At 33.1% G+C, this 15,431-nt stretch overlaps 2 protein-coding genes across 2 annotated transcripts in view; one reads left to right on the top strand and one right to left on the bottom strand.

The window, feature by feature from the left end:
* Positions 1 to 5,483: 5,483 nt before the first annotated feature.
* On the top strand, positions 5,484 to 11,795 carry LOC105361633 (nuclear fragile X mental retardation-interacting protein 1). Its single transcript, XM_011498885.1, has 6 exons — positions 5,484 to 6,093; positions 6,654 to 6,845; positions 10,189 to 10,508; positions 10,698 to 10,927; positions 10,974 to 11,210; positions 11,285 to 11,795. Exons 1-6 carry the CDS (start codon positions 5,644 to 5,646, stop codon positions 11,674 to 11,676), a joined length of 1,821 nt encoding a protein of 606 aa, XP_011497187.1. The 5' UTR covers positions 5,484 to 5,643; the 3' UTR covers positions 11,677 to 11,795.
* Positions 11,796 to 12,758: 963 nt separating this feature from the next.
* Positions 12,759 to 15,431, bottom strand: part of LOC105361283 (8-oxo-dGDP phosphatase NUDT18) — a 9,126-nt gene continuing 6,453 nt past the window's right edge. The window contains exons 2-4 of the mRNA XM_011498406.1: positions 13,876 to 14,419; positions 13,687 to 13,792; positions 12,759 to 13,113 (exon numbers count right to left, since the gene is read on the bottom strand). Of these exons, the coding sequence (XP_011496708.1) occupies positions 12,874 to 13,113; positions 13,687 to 13,792; positions 13,876 to 14,419 (890 nt within the window). The 3' untranslated portion in view covers positions 12,759 to 12,873. The remainder of the gene's footprint in view (positions 13,114 to 13,686; positions 13,793 to 13,875; positions 14,420 to 15,431) is intronic.

Below are 15,431 nucleotides of genomic sequence, written 5' to 3'. Positions count from 1 at the left end.
ATTACTTCGTGGTGCATAAGAGAGAAGCGAGACAATTAGCGGTGAAATAGTCGCATTAGGAGAGGGGGGGGGGAAGGGACCGACCTTGTTACACGTTTTGATTATACTTATATAATTGACAGCAATATGTGCCTTCGGGTTACGAAAAGCTCTACTTATTTTCGCGCAATGCACCGTAAATGAGCTTTTTAGGGAGCGAGACAGAGACTGCGTACCAAATTTTGTTGTAAGCCAACGTGAGGGGGGAAAGGCAAATGAGTTTCCGTAAGATCAGACTATTTTTCTGTTCTCGTTTTTTTTTTTTTTTTTTTTTTTTTTTTCCCCATCGTTTCAATGTTTTTTCTTCGACTTTTTCCGCTCATTGAAACGCGTTGGATCGTAATTGTCATAAAATGGTCCTTTGTTTCGTTTTACCTACTATTGATATTTGTACGTACGTGTCGAGTAATTATGTGCGATGTGTCGCCCACTTCGGAATTCGTTGAGAAGTCAATAACGAAATATAATCATGAAACTTAATCATTTTATTGTAATAACGAGCGAGTCTGGCGCGTTGTCGAGATGGTGCGCGTATTTCTTACGAATAAGAAATGTAAAATACAAGTGCGCAACAAAAGTAAGCGAAAGCCCTCTCTCGATTATCGTCGGACGTTTCAAATTTTTCGATAAACTAATGGGTTATTATTGTATGTATAATTTGGCGCTTCACGATTAGAAACGAAATTCTAATTTTCGAAGGTTTAATTCACCCGCGAGTATTTTTCTAGTAACGAAACGAATGTAGTAAGTTAAAGAGCATAATACACAAGTTCGATCAACGATCAACTTTCCAGCAAAATTCGAGACTTAATGTTACACATCGAAGAATTTGCTTTGCGTTTTGTCGAAAACTTAATGCAGATAAAGTTGTCTCTGTTCAATATTTTTGTCTCGGCGAGTTGCTCGTACGAATTTGTTTATCGTATGATAAATCAGGAACCGTAAGTGACAGTGTCACGCACCATATTTTGTCAAAGCAAACAATGTGAAAAACGAAGTGATTTGTACGAAAAGAAAATAACAAAAAAATTCGCATGATCTTTTTTTTTTAAAAGAAAAGACAAAAATCATAGTTTGTAGCATCGTCCACTGGATAATAAAGTGTACATTTTTCTTTCTATAAAAACAAAAATCATTCACCATTGCGATTTCTTACGAGTCTCGGTCTCATCTTATACGAACGCTCATTATTTCCATCCGCATTTTTGTCTCGTCGATGTAAGGTGTAATATACAATTGTTGCCCTTGCACGCACACCACACCACACCACCATTTTCTCTATAAATAAATAATAATAATAATAAAAATAAATTTAAACAAAAATAAATAAATAAATAAATAATAATTATAAAAGAAAGGGAAGGGAAGGAAAGGAAAGGAAAGAAACACAACTCGCGTCCCTATTTACGAGTAAGTATAATCGTTCTTCCTTGTTTCTTGTTGGTGAACGATGTTTTTTTCATCGAAATTTTTACAAAGAAAATGATGAAAAATCTCATTGAAGCCTTTTGTGATTTGTGTGCATTATATCTTTGTTTGCGAAAAAAAAAAAAAAAAAAAAAAAAAAAAAAAAAATTATAATAATAAAACAAATAATTAATAAAAAAATAAAAAAAAGAAAAGTAATCAAGAGGATACATAAATAAATAAAAATCTAGGAATTGCTTTGTCGAAGTAGACACAATATTTGCATTCGATCGTGTTCTCGTAATCGTCTATGCTAATCTTACAAACACGTATTAGGTAATAAATTATGAAGGCGGTTAAGCAGCAATTTTTCGGCTATTGGTTGTAAACAGATGAAATATCTATATGAAAAGGCTTGGAAAAAAAAAAAAAAAAAGAGAGAGACGAGCATGTAAAGTAAACGCGACCGACATTTTATCGCATAAAGCAATTCGAAGATTACTTTAACTACAGGTTATAAGGCCGAATGTATAATCCAACACGAAGAGAGAAAGAGTCGTGGCTGACTGTGAAATATAATAATTAAAGAGAAAAAGAAAAAATAAATAAAACGTACGATGCATGTGTTGAGTGAAATTTCAAAGTCAAGCATAATTACTAATAAACTTAGAAAACAATGATTGATAAAGTTTACGAACAACGGGATAAAGCTCAAGGGGAGAGACTGGTTGAGATCGATGATGGGAGACTTGAACTTCGATCTGCCTCGTCTCCTTTATATAATTTCCAACGATAAAATCCTTAAAATCAACATCCAATTTTTTCATAAAAGAGCACGTGGTGTTTTGCTATGTGAAACAGGAAAAGCATTATTTTAAGCATAAAATAATAATAAGAATAAGAATAATGATGAAAAGAAGAGAGAAAAAAAGAGTAAAACACAAAAAAAAAAGAAAAAAAAAAGCACGCACCGCCTTCTTTCTTTCGCTTGTTCCATCCTTAATCGAGAATAATCTGGCTATGAATGAAAAGTGAAAAGGAGGTCGAGAAAATTGCATTGGCATTTTCTTACCTCGAATTTAGAGCAACGAGATTTTGAAGAAGAAAATTATTTATTTTTTTCTTCTTCTTCTTCTCTCTCTCTCTCTCTCTCTCTCTCTCTCTCTCTCGTTTGTTTGTTTCCGTTTTCCCCCGCCCCCGTAAGCCAGCTCTAATGCAAGTCAAAAGCCAAGATTGTTAAATGAGGGGTGTTCAATTTTTTTTTTTTTTTTTTTTTAGCAAAATCTCTTGCACGACTGAAGTGAATAATAAATGAAATGAAAAAAAAATCGAAAAAAAATCAACAAAAAAAGTGAAAAAGATAAGAAATCGTTTGTGGACTATGACACTCGTTTGCAAAACGAAAGTCTTGCGTCCCGCGTAAAGCGTTGGGCAAAGTGTGCCCAGTGAATTTTGTACCGTAAACAGAACTTTAAAGAAAAAAAAGTAAAAAAGTAAAAAAAAAAAAAGAAGAAAAAAGAAGAAAAAAGTCTAAAAAATGAAATCGCGAAACTAATGCTAATTTCGTAATACGGAATTTAAATTTTTTTCACGAAACATGTGCATTATAACGAAATAAACGAAACAAAAAAAAAAATCGAAAAAAATCAGGAACAACATGCGAGTGTTTATTTATTTTATTACCCATGCTTACATTTAAATGCCATAATCATTGTTTTTTGTTTTTTGTATTTGTTTCCCCCCCCCCTCCCAAATATTGACGAACAAAGCGCATTATATGGAAAGTCAGTCATTAATAATGAAAATCGTTGGCAATTAATATTAGATAATTTCAATTCTTTCATTTGTTAAAGAAATTTTTAGCAAAAACAGTTTTATGTATATACAGTTAGATTTTTAATATAATTAAGCAATTTTTATAATCTTTCGTTATATTACAGACTAGACGGAAAAATAATTAATTTTCCTTTTAAAAATATTTAATTTGATTATTTGTTCGTTAGTTCGTTTTTTTTTTTTTTTTTTTTTTTTTTTTTTTTGAAATTATTTGGCATCGATAAACATTACAACTGAAACAAAAAATATAAAAAAAATTATATAAATAAATATACTTGCAATATAATTGCTGTATAAGACATTTTGTCAAGTTTTTTTTTTTTTAATATTGAAACGGTTCGTTATCTTTTTAATTAGCTTCAATTATGCATCTTGAGGGTTTTGTCAATTCCTTTATTTCAAATGCGAGTTGTATTATTATGTGTGTATTTTTATTATTATTATTATTATTATTATAATAATAATAATAAAAAGAAAAAAAAACGAAACTGTAGATAAAACTTATATAATATCATAAGTTCAATAGAAAAATTAAAATTATATTTAACGTTTGGCCTGTAAAAATGGTCTCTTATCGTAATAAGATTAACAAATCACATATTCGGTATATTGAAATAGGTCCAATTTCGATTTAGTATCCATTAAAGAAATCTTATCGTTAATAATTTTAGCTTTTATATATATATAAAAAAATTTCTTTGTAGTTTATTATTTGTTAAATTGTTATTTTTAATGAATGTCCAATAGGTATCGTAAGTGACGAGATTGCCAATGTAATTATTAAATACATAGTATTAACGACGAAAGCTTGCGGTTTTTCAGGGAGACGACAGGGGCAGCTCGTCGTTGCTTGGCTACGGTCTTCCACAATATCCTAATGAGAACAAAAAAAAAAAAAAAAAAAACATTAAAGTTGGATTAATTTAATTAGATCGAGCCTACCCGAAGCTATAAATAATGATTGTAAAACATGTAGCATGAAATGTTGAAAAAATAAAGTTTCAAGCTTGGCGGGTTTGAGCTCAAGTCGTTGATGATGTAAGGCGACGAGGCTCGATTAACGTCAATGGTGGGATATATAATAAAAGGATATATAAATTCGTCGGATAATAATTCGTTTATTTATTATTCCTTATTATGGAATAAGTTTCTACTTGTACGGGCCTCGTGCCTCGGGCCTCGAGCCTCGAGCCTCGGGCCTCGATCCTCTCGCGCCCGGTGTGACGCGTCTAAAGTAAGAAAGATGTCGACGAAGCCCTCTCCTCCGGTCTTGCTATTTATTATTGTCTCCTCTGTCTGGCGGTGTAGCTCGAGAGCCCAGGGCCCGTCGCTCGATTATTATTCGCCCGAGCAGCGACCTATTGCCTAATGAAAAATCGCCTCGTTCGAGCGAGACGCTTACGTTCCGGTTCGCTCCTCGTCAACTATTTTTAAATTGTGCGCGCGCGCCGTTGTGTGCGTTTCGCGCGAGTGTCGCATCGGTGAGATGCAGCTGGTGCTCGCGGCACGTCACGGAAGTGTGGAAGTGTGGTTGGTAGTGATGGGGCGAGAGGTGGTGGTGGGGAGGTTAAGAGATTGATCACGCGGGAGCTGAAGTAAGAAAGTGGGAATTGGAAAGATTGCGCGCTATCCATTTTGTTTATTAAAGGGCGAGGGAGGCCGAGTTAGATGAGTTTGAGGGATAGTGAGAGTGTCGGCAAGAGCAACGAGTTTGAGTAAGACAGACAGAGATTGTGTGAGAGTGGGATTTCGATCGACGGCCATTAAAAGCGACGCAACGCGACATTAGCCAGAACTTCCGGGAGTGATCAGTTGTACGCGTTAGATAGAGAAGGCGAACGAGTGTCAGAGAAGTGGTCACTGGCTCCTTACTTATTGGTGCTTAGTCCCCTCGTTACTCTGGCTTGTCGATTACGCTGGCATCGTGTTGTGTACCAAGAGCTACGTCGTAATAATATTAGCCTAATATCGGATAAGGACACACTTACGTGCTCTTGCTTTGATCGAGGCGAGGCACTTTAGCGGAAGAAATGATCGGATTAGATTAGTTGATAAAGTACATTTAGGGTTGATATATTGATCGGAGATATAGTAGATGTTAGGACGCTGCGCGAGTGTAACCTTAAAATACGAATAATAGACTTAACGCCCGTCGCAACGATATTATTAATATATATGAGTCTCCTCGTGTATTAGCGAGTCGTTGGACATTGAAAGAGGCATCGTTGAGCGACTTTATCGAGGCATTATTTTCTAAATAAGTAAAAGTTTGTTTAGCTTTCCCAAAGTTGGTATTTCCAACCTTGTTGTGTAGCACAGTCCAATTGGCCAGTCTCAGTGGGAGTAAGTTAATTTCAAATAATGAGTCCATTGAATAGAGGTCCACTGATGGGTCCACGGATTCCACCTGCAGCAATGAGGCCACCGATGCCCAGATTTGGCAGGGTACCTCCGCCTCCGCCACCGGGTATGGCTCGACCCATGCCACCCCCACCGATCAATCCCATGTTTGGTATCAGAGGCAGGCCAATACCGCCGCCGCCGCCGCCGCCGCCGCCGCCGAGACCAGGACCGATGATGGGTAGGCCGGGAGTGCCCGTGTGCCCGCCGATGTTCCCCAGAGGCAGACCGCTGCCGCCTATGCCACCGATGGGGCTCAGAGGGCCCATGGTGCCTCGTGGTCCCATGATGAGACCGGGACCCAGAGGCATTCTTCCACCCCATGTTCTGCCCCACATGAGGCCGAGGTTTCCACCTAATCATCTCAATGGCAAGGGTAAAATGAATGCTAAAAAGGCCAACAAACTCGAGGTACGTCTTTCGACGATACATCACGTAATTGTTATTGTTGTTGTTGTTATTACTGTTGTTATTATTATTATTATTATTGAGCGTGAAATTTAGTGAAAAATTAGTGTTGAAATGCGCAAGTAATGCCATTCGTTAGAGCACAAAAACGACGATGGAAATGTAACAAAATTTTACATAGTCTTGATCGCTTGGCAAAGGATAATTAAGTTATCTAGGGAAAATTTTTAATTATTCTTAACGTGTAAATTATGTTTTTTCTTTTAAATCACTATGTATTTCATACATAAATGTGTCTAAGAAATTCAATGTATTTATACAATTATTCCGTTATAAAGGTAAATAAAGCTTACTATATAACAATTTTATCGTGGACTTTATAATTCTCGCATCATTCTGCGAATTAAATTTATTTTACATTAAAGTCAATATCCAGCTGTGCTTCGTCGCCTCAAACTTATTTATTTAAGCATTAATTTATCCGCTGTTTACAAACAATGTTTGTAGACTTTCTGTGCGCTTTGCTTTCCAGTTTGTTTGCTTTACTTTCGTTTCTATCTTAGGAATTAGAATTAAAGAAGCCATGGATGACAGATGAAATTCGCAGCGAAATTCAAAAGAAGAACAAGCTTTATGCCAAAGCTAAAAAAAATAAGGATGCCAAGGAATGGGAGGAGTTCAAGGATTTGCGAAACAAAGTCACTCGAATGATAAGAGATGCCAAAAATGAATATCTTGCAAAAAATCCTGAACAGGTATTTTCACAATTACAATCGAATGTGTATACATTTATTTTTCATTATTTTCAACAATAATTATTTAAATTTAAAAATAACTACATGGATATTGAATCGATATTCGTTTATCTGCAACCTATTATCAAATAGACAATAATAATAATAATAATGACGACGACAACGACGACGACGACGACGACGACGACGACGACGACGACGAATTAACAGATTATCAGCTTTCACCCACTACCAAGAAAATTTGTTTCAAAATACCGTCTTTATGAATAGGCAAAATTAAAAATATCCATGAATTTATCTCTTTACACAGCGTTTACACAGTGCATGCTCTTTTTAAACTATAAAAAATACATACTGCATTAATAAATGAATTTACGAGAAGTACCAGTAGAATTACTTAGATGGATAAAAAATTATTGAGTCCAGCTGTTGCAGCCCAAGACCAAAAGCATTCATTCTAGAGTGTTCAAAAACCTATGTTATAAATTAACCTACAATGCAGTAATCAATGAAAATAGTTAACCTCTTTTAGCGGAGAGTCGATAGTTTTAAAAATTCCTTTCATTACAGGTTGCTCAGAAAACAGCTGATAAGAGTACTGTTGAAAAAGAAAGTGTTCAGAAAACTGAGAATACAACTGAGCAAACAGAGCAAATGGAGCCTAATGGGGAGAGCAAGCCTTCCAGCGAACAAGCAATGTCTTAAGCTTCATAGGCTACTCCTCCTTAAATTAATCGAGCGCTTGGTCGAAATTGAAACACCACTTTAGAACCTCGGACTGATTACTATTTCACTATTCAACTTTTTTTTGTTACTTATTGAGATCTTAGTAACATTGACGTATATCAATTTGTCTATCATCAATAAGGCTTAATGAAAAAAGCATAACACAATGTGCACACTTTACGTGTCTTCGTTATATATAATGGATTAAAGACGCTATTGTGTTGCATGATTAATTTTCCATTTTTCTGAGACATCTCTTAGATAAGTAAATGAATGTAATTATATTGCGATGTCTTAATAATGAATATTGATATTTCACTAACTTTACAAAACGTTACACAATCGTGTTAAAAGTATAATAAATTATCCAAAAGCACAGTGTGAAAGGTTTATTTGTTTGAGAAAAATTGATACTTTATCTATATCCGAGCACTTTGAAATTGTTTGAATTTAGTATTTATTTACTGAATGATAAAAATGTACAAAAATAGTTTAATGAACTGATATTTCACTAACTTTACAAAACGTTACACAATCGTGTTAAAAGTATAATAAATTATCCAAAAGCACAGTGTGAAAGGTTTATTTGTTTGAGAAAAATTGATACTTTATCTATATCCGAGCACTTTGAAATTGTTTGAATTTAGTATTTATTTACTGAATGATAAAAATGTACAAAAATAGTTTAATGAACACGAAAGATATATATATATATATATATATATATATATATATAGAGAGAGAGAGAGAGAGAGAGAGAGAGAAAGAGATAGATAGATAGATAGATAGATATATATAAATATATAAATATACACACGCTAACGCATCATTTACTATGCATATATACGAACATGCATACATATATACACAATTTATTTATTAATTTCTTCGATGAAGTAAAGAGCTATAATAATTTTGATTTAATTTTTAATTTATTTTATTTTATTTTATTATTATTATTATTATGTTTTTTTTTTTTTTCAAGTTCAATTATTTTAGTATCCTAGTCGTTGTTGTATTTTTTCAACTTATAAGGCTTTGAATTAATTTTCCTTTTAAAATCAGATACAGAATGTACAGAAGACACAAATTTGATAATCAATGAATAATTATGTTGAAAATAGCATGGACTTTGGAAGATGGGGGAATGAATTGATTAAATTTCGGTTAACTTAAACTCGCCCGTATTTTTTCATGTGCCAATTGTTATATTTATGTTGTTGGTGGCGTTACCTGGATGATTAAAAAAACTTATTTAATTTTTAAATTTCAGTTTACGTTGCTTACATAACAATCAGCGTAGTAATTTAACGATACATTTTTTTATTGATCTATAATTTATTTTCAATATGAATAAATACTAAAGGCAAATTGTTTTCATTATCTTTCACTCGTACATTTTTTCTTAAATGAATAAATCCTAACTTTGCTATGCATTTTCTTAATATTGAAAATGATAAATGTAATGCCCGTATGTTAACTGGCCTGTAGAAATAAAATCAATTTCATTCAAATTGGCTCCTTAATTGCTCTTTGGCCAGTAGCGCAGTGCTCCAGGTTATTTTACGGAATATTTCCTTTTAGTCATTTATAAAAAGGATTATTATTTATATAATGATAATTTACTACATGTAGGATTAGTATCAAATTGTCTTTAAATGATTTCTGTACAGTACTATGTAGCTTGCAGCATTGCAATATTAAATGAATTTCTGTCACAAATTAAATTTTTTATCATTACTGCGTAATTATAATTAATAATCTTAATAAAATTATTTAACTATTTACAAATATAGATTTAAAAAAATGACTTATGGCATTTTTTTTGTATCCAAGTCCATATATTGTAAAAAATAAATAATTGTACAAATTTGAATGATTGTGTACTTCTTCTTCTTCTAAATTTGTGTGATCATTTAAAATCTCGAAAGTAATTGTAACAATTTATGTACAGATTTTTTCAAGTCGAAGTTGTATATATGATCAATCTTGATGTTAACATTCAACTATTATTTAATTTCAATATGTAAACAACAATCGTCACGGTTTACATTTTTATTTTACATTAATTTTAATCATTATAACTTAACACTGTACAATCTCATTTCAAACGTATTTTAATTTCTAATTATAATTATTTACTTTAATGTAGTACTTAATTTGTAATTAACATTTTACATCAAAAATATTTGCTCATCTTTGAGTATATTTTTTATTAAAGAGCGTAAGTCATTAGTTTCACAAGATTTTCAAACATTTTTATTAATAATTAATAATTTGTATCAAAATGCAATTAAGGTATAAGTTTTCTAGTTTTCTGAACAAATTTACTATGCATTTTAGTAATCCGTAGTAATATATATATATATATATATATATATATATATATATGTTTTTCTTTTATCCTGAAATCAGCCGTGTTCGTGTAAAAATTAATCGTGAATATCGAATTAGACTAATCAAAGTAAACGTAATGAAAAGAGACCGGTGGAGACCGAGTCATTTCCTGAAATAATTTAACGATGGAAAGTATGTTCTTCTCGATAGAGTCCAGCTCAGTCTTATATTTCTTTTTCAGCTTTATTCAAGAGACCAGTTGTTACTTTATAATTTTTAGGCACATCTTTATGAAAACGATGATGCAATCGAGGAAGCTAATGATGGGCATGATGAGATCAATGAACTCTCTACAGACTCCGAAGAAGAATCTAGTAATCTTTATTGTGAAGTTTGCGACAGAGATTTCGATTCTAAGGAGCTGCTCCAGAAACACATCGAAGAACATCAAACTTGCAACATCGATAGCTGTACCTTTACCGCTCATCCAAAAATAGTTGAAAAACATATCAGCATGCAGCATTACACCGGCTTATATCACAAAATGAAGAATTTGTCAAGCGAAGAGGACATTAAAAAGTGGAAGGCTGAGAGAAAAAGGTGAATTAAATGCTTATTTTTAAGTATGTAAGACGAGTAATAAACAAAATTATGAAAATTTTTATTCTAACATTAAGCTCTAAGAGAGGATATATAAGAAATTTACTTTTCATACAATATTTTCCAAGATATGGCATAATAATAATAATAATAATAATAATAATAATAATAATAATTTTATAATTACAGGCTATATCCAACGTCGGTCAATATTCAAATAAAACAAGCTACCCATCTGGAGAAGAAAAAGCGTGGGGAAGTTATTGAAAATCAATCGAATAGGGCACATGGCACATTTAAAAAAGAAAATTTGCGAAAGAATCGTAAAAGGAAACGTAATAAATTATTCAAAAACAACAATTGCCAAACAATAGAAGATGGTACTGTTTATAGAAATTTACGGGCATTTACTGGCACAGGTAAATTATTCAATAATCAATAATAATGTAAATTTATAATATTTAGCCATCTTGATTTATCGATTCAGAATGTTAATGTTATTATTTATATTGATAGGTGTACTTGCAACAGCGGATGAAAATGATTGTCAGCCAACAGAATTTAAGGAAACTGAAGCTTTAGTGGAATGTAAAATTGAAATTTCAGATGAAGAAACTCAAGCGAGCGAACAATCGACAAAGATACACGTACCTTCGAAAATATTTAGTTTGGTTGCTGATTATGGAAGCAATTCCGATAATGGTAATAATTATATTTGCCTATGAAATTTTCATTTATCAATCGGGTGTACTCATTATTATAACATTTCTATTAAGATGAACCTCCGGACGAAGTATCTACTAAACTATTAAAATTAGAGGACAATGAAATTGATGAATTGTCCCAGTCGCAAATTGTATCATCGACAGTTAAGGAAAATCATAAAGAGAACGTGGCCCAAGCTGTCAATTTACCGACAACAACGAACAATAGGAAAACAAAAGTTAATAAGAGCATAAAAAGAAATAACGAAAAAGCAATTCGCACAAATGGTCAAGAGATTTCCAAAAATAATAAATCAAATAGACTCCAAAAATCCAAACATTTTGAAATCAGCAGCGGTAGACTAACATTATTGAAGAAATTGCTAGCGCGCTCCATACAATATGAACGTAATGTCATTTTTCAGTGCATAAAATTTATTGCTAACAATAATTTCTTTGACTGACCAAGCCACCTCATTATCGCTCATTACTAAAAACAAACGAACTTGTACAGTTTTACAGTACAAAATGAAAATGTTAATACTTAAGAAGGTACAATTTTAGACAAACAAAGAACAAAAGACAAAAAAAAGCAGAAAAAAAGTCTTTTCTTAATATATTTTTTATACTGTATAGAAGAAATTTTGTAAAATATGTAATTATTTTAATCGTTTTATAATAAAATGTATTATAAATATGTCAGAGTTAAAAGTCTTTTATTAACAAAATACAATATAAAATAACTCGAATGATAACTAATGCATAAATTAATGATAAAATAATAGATATATCTGTCGCATACAACTTTCTAATTGTTAATTATTAATACATACGTACAATTTATATATTTAAATATTTTACATCTTTTTAATATTACAAACGTAATTTTGTCTTTATAATACAAAGTATAATTTCCTCCCCTGCGTTGCTATAAAATTACTGAGCGCAGTAATACAAAGTATAATTTTTCACTTTTCATCTTTTAAATTTATTTAGAAATACTACATGTTTCACGATTTATTATTCTACGTATTTTTGTCTATTTAAAATTATCAGATATGACGACCATGTTGAGTCAACTACCAAATATAATAGAATTATTGTATAACATTGGCTTGATTCACGCAAGTAAAATTTTCGTATCGTAATTTCGCTATAAATGCTGACGCAGTCAACTGTTTTTAACTTTGAGTAAACAACAATTTTCATATTTACTATTATACAAATTGTTTTTCCAATTAAATAGCAATGCTTTTACGAATAATTATTTCATAATTTCAAGACAGCGCGAAATTCGTTTAAAGCACTTTTGTTTTGATATTACTAGGATATATACATTTAGTGGGTGCAATTAAGCTTACAACCTATTGCCAAAGTTGTTTGTATTAAATGTATTTTTTTTTTAAATTAGCTTTACCCTCGTACTTATATAGAATATTAATGCAACGTTATATTAATAATTTGACTCCCGTGTTGCATTATAAATAAAACAAATTAATCGTATCGCTAAAGTTGATTGCACACTCTATTTTAAGCGGGTAGTAAGTAGTTTTGAACACTTTGAGTAGGCCATGTTAATTAAAATTTCAGATCTTGACCGGGTAAAAGTCAGCATGTAAGAAAATTTTAATCGATGACTAATTTAAAAGCTTTTTTGAATATCAACGAATTACATTCATGGATATTGTCATATTGCGAGGCAAACGAGCTGCTATTGTATCCGCTAACGCCTGAGGTAATTCATGCCATATGTATTTTCCACTGATAGAGACTTCTTCCAACGGAGGTTTAAACGATATGAGTAGCGTTAAGCAAAGACCATCGCCTTCTCCAGTCCCACTGAATTCAACCGATAACAAACCATGAGGTTTGTGCTGTGGTATACCTTCTCCAAAAATTTCCTTAAAAATCAATCGATCGATCGTTCAGTAAGGTTAAAAGCAATCGTTTGCAAATCCATTAAATGTTAAGGAGGAGTAATTAATTTCCACTCGCAAGTAAGTCGATTAGCATTAATTCATTATTTATGGATTAGATTATGTCAAGATGTTTAAATTGGTTGAACGACGCGGTGAAGGTAGATATCGTTGTTGGCGTTTGTCAGAGATAAAGCGAAATGATAAAACTTAATGGATTGAAATTTAGCGTAAAGCTTGGTAAGGTTGTCTTGGTAAGAATCCGAGGCTCGATTAATATAACGATTGTAGCACAAATTCATATAAAAGCAATAAAGTGTCTTGAAAGTAAGGAAAAAACCAATAGCCGTAATTTCTTCTCAAATTCTCAAGCCAAAGGCATCGAGTCTAGCACGCATGGCATTTGCAATTTCTGGATGCTTTAGAATCTTACGCAAGAGCCCCTTTAATCGCATTTTCCTAATTACCGACTGAATTTAATGGCTCGTTTCGTTGCCAATCATCAATCCTAAACATAATCTCTCTCCCCTTTTACCTTTTTAATAAAAATCAACTTACCACCATAAACCTGTGCAACGTAGAGTGTACATTTTTCGAGGGATTTATTTCACAAACGGGCAAGTGTAACGACGTCTTCTCAGACATCAGCACGTGCAATCTATTTCTGTTAAAAATCATTATACACAACATTAATCGCACATTTTTAATCTCGCGTTGAAATGTTAATGACAGTTAAATGACACTTACGTCGCTTTCTTTTTAATGCACACGATTAGTCGTAAATAGAGCTTATTTCGAGGCTTCTCGACTGGCAATATGTGCGAATGCCACGGTCCGTTGACTTTCTTCACGAATTCTCTCCCCTTCTGTATGAGTGTTAAAATGTCGCCTGATCGTAGCTGTAAGCTCGTTACCTCGCGCACCCAACAGGCCTGCAGAGATTCCTCGTTCGATTGATCGGGCGTTTTTAGGCTTCCTCCAACAATATTCCCCGTCATGACAAATCGAAACCACGAGCCACTCGCGCATTGCACCATAATCAAGGACTTTGGCTCCATGAGCAAGCCAGTCTCTTCGAGTACTTCGCGTTTCATGGCATCGATAAGATTTTCGTTTGGTTCTACACGGCCAGCTGGCAAATACCATTTTCCCATGCACGTCGGCTTCGCCTCCTGCATCATTAGAACCTCATCGCGCTCGTTAATGAGGATGGCAGCTACGATATACGTAACCGTCTTTTGACATACGGGAACATAGGAGGAACTGGCGGCAGGCTTGATTCCATTCGCTTCTAAGAAAAACAATCAAGAATTAAAGCAATCGTGTACGTCACAAGAATTATCGGTTAGCGTTGCAATTTGAAATTGCCAACGGGACGATCGAATAATAAGGACAGCGATGCATTATTATTACGCGTTGCTCATTCGATGGTTAAATGATGTCGCGCTATTAAGAGGCGGCGATCGTGGGCTTTTATGGGACCACTTGTTGTCCTCATTATGTCTTGCTCAAAATATAAATAATAAATGGAGTCTTTGATACATTCAATTTTGTTCGACGTGTGATTGGGGATGAAGGAAGGAGAGAGGTTGGGCCCAAACATAAACGGCGATTTTAATATTAAATGTATCCTGCTAATTGGTCAACGAGTATTATATATCAACGATAATTACGATATTGATGTTTATTATTGTTGTTTTTTTTTTTTTTTTTTTTTTTTTTTTTTTTTTTTTTTTTTTTTTTTTTTTTTTCATATTTTTTATGTTCCTTATATATAAGGCCATCGTTATTATTCGTTAATTCATCGGCTGTGTTAAAGTGCGCGTGCATTTTAGCATTTTAGCATTTTAGCATTTTAGCATTTAGCGTGTAACCAACCAGAGCTGCTGCTCATACCCCATAAAGACAACGGAAAGCATATGAAAATTAATTAACACTGCAACAGAAGTTGACGGAGGTCAATGAGTGGGACGGGATGGGATGGAGTTGGGGAACCACGAGTAAAAAGAGTGAAAATTACGAAAAAAACGAAACAAAAAACAAAACAAAAAACAAAAGAAAAATGATACGATGGAACTGCGGGAAATAATTTGGCAATTGAGCGATCTCATGGTCTGTCCGGATGAAAACGACAGATATGCAAAGAATATACATTCTAACGATGATTTACAGGGGCACGGGATAATTAACCTACATTATAACCTAGAAGCGAAAAACCTTTCATCGTCTCGGCTCAACCGTAACTATCGCGATTATTCGAGCGCGCGCGTTACAAAAGCTCGCTTGTGGCTTGCGGGGAGGGG

This window comes from Ceratosolen solmsi, unplaced genomic scaffold (genome assembly GCF_000503995.2).
Source record: "Ceratosolen solmsi marchali unplaced genomic scaffold, CerSol_1.0 scaffold30, whole genome shotgun sequence".
Classification (NCBI taxonomy): domain Eukaryota; kingdom Metazoa; phylum Arthropoda; class Insecta; order Hymenoptera; family Agaonidae; genus Ceratosolen; species Ceratosolen solmsi.
The sequence above is the reverse complement of the archived record's forward strand: the minus strand, read 5'-3'. Positions and strand labels throughout refer to the sequence as shown.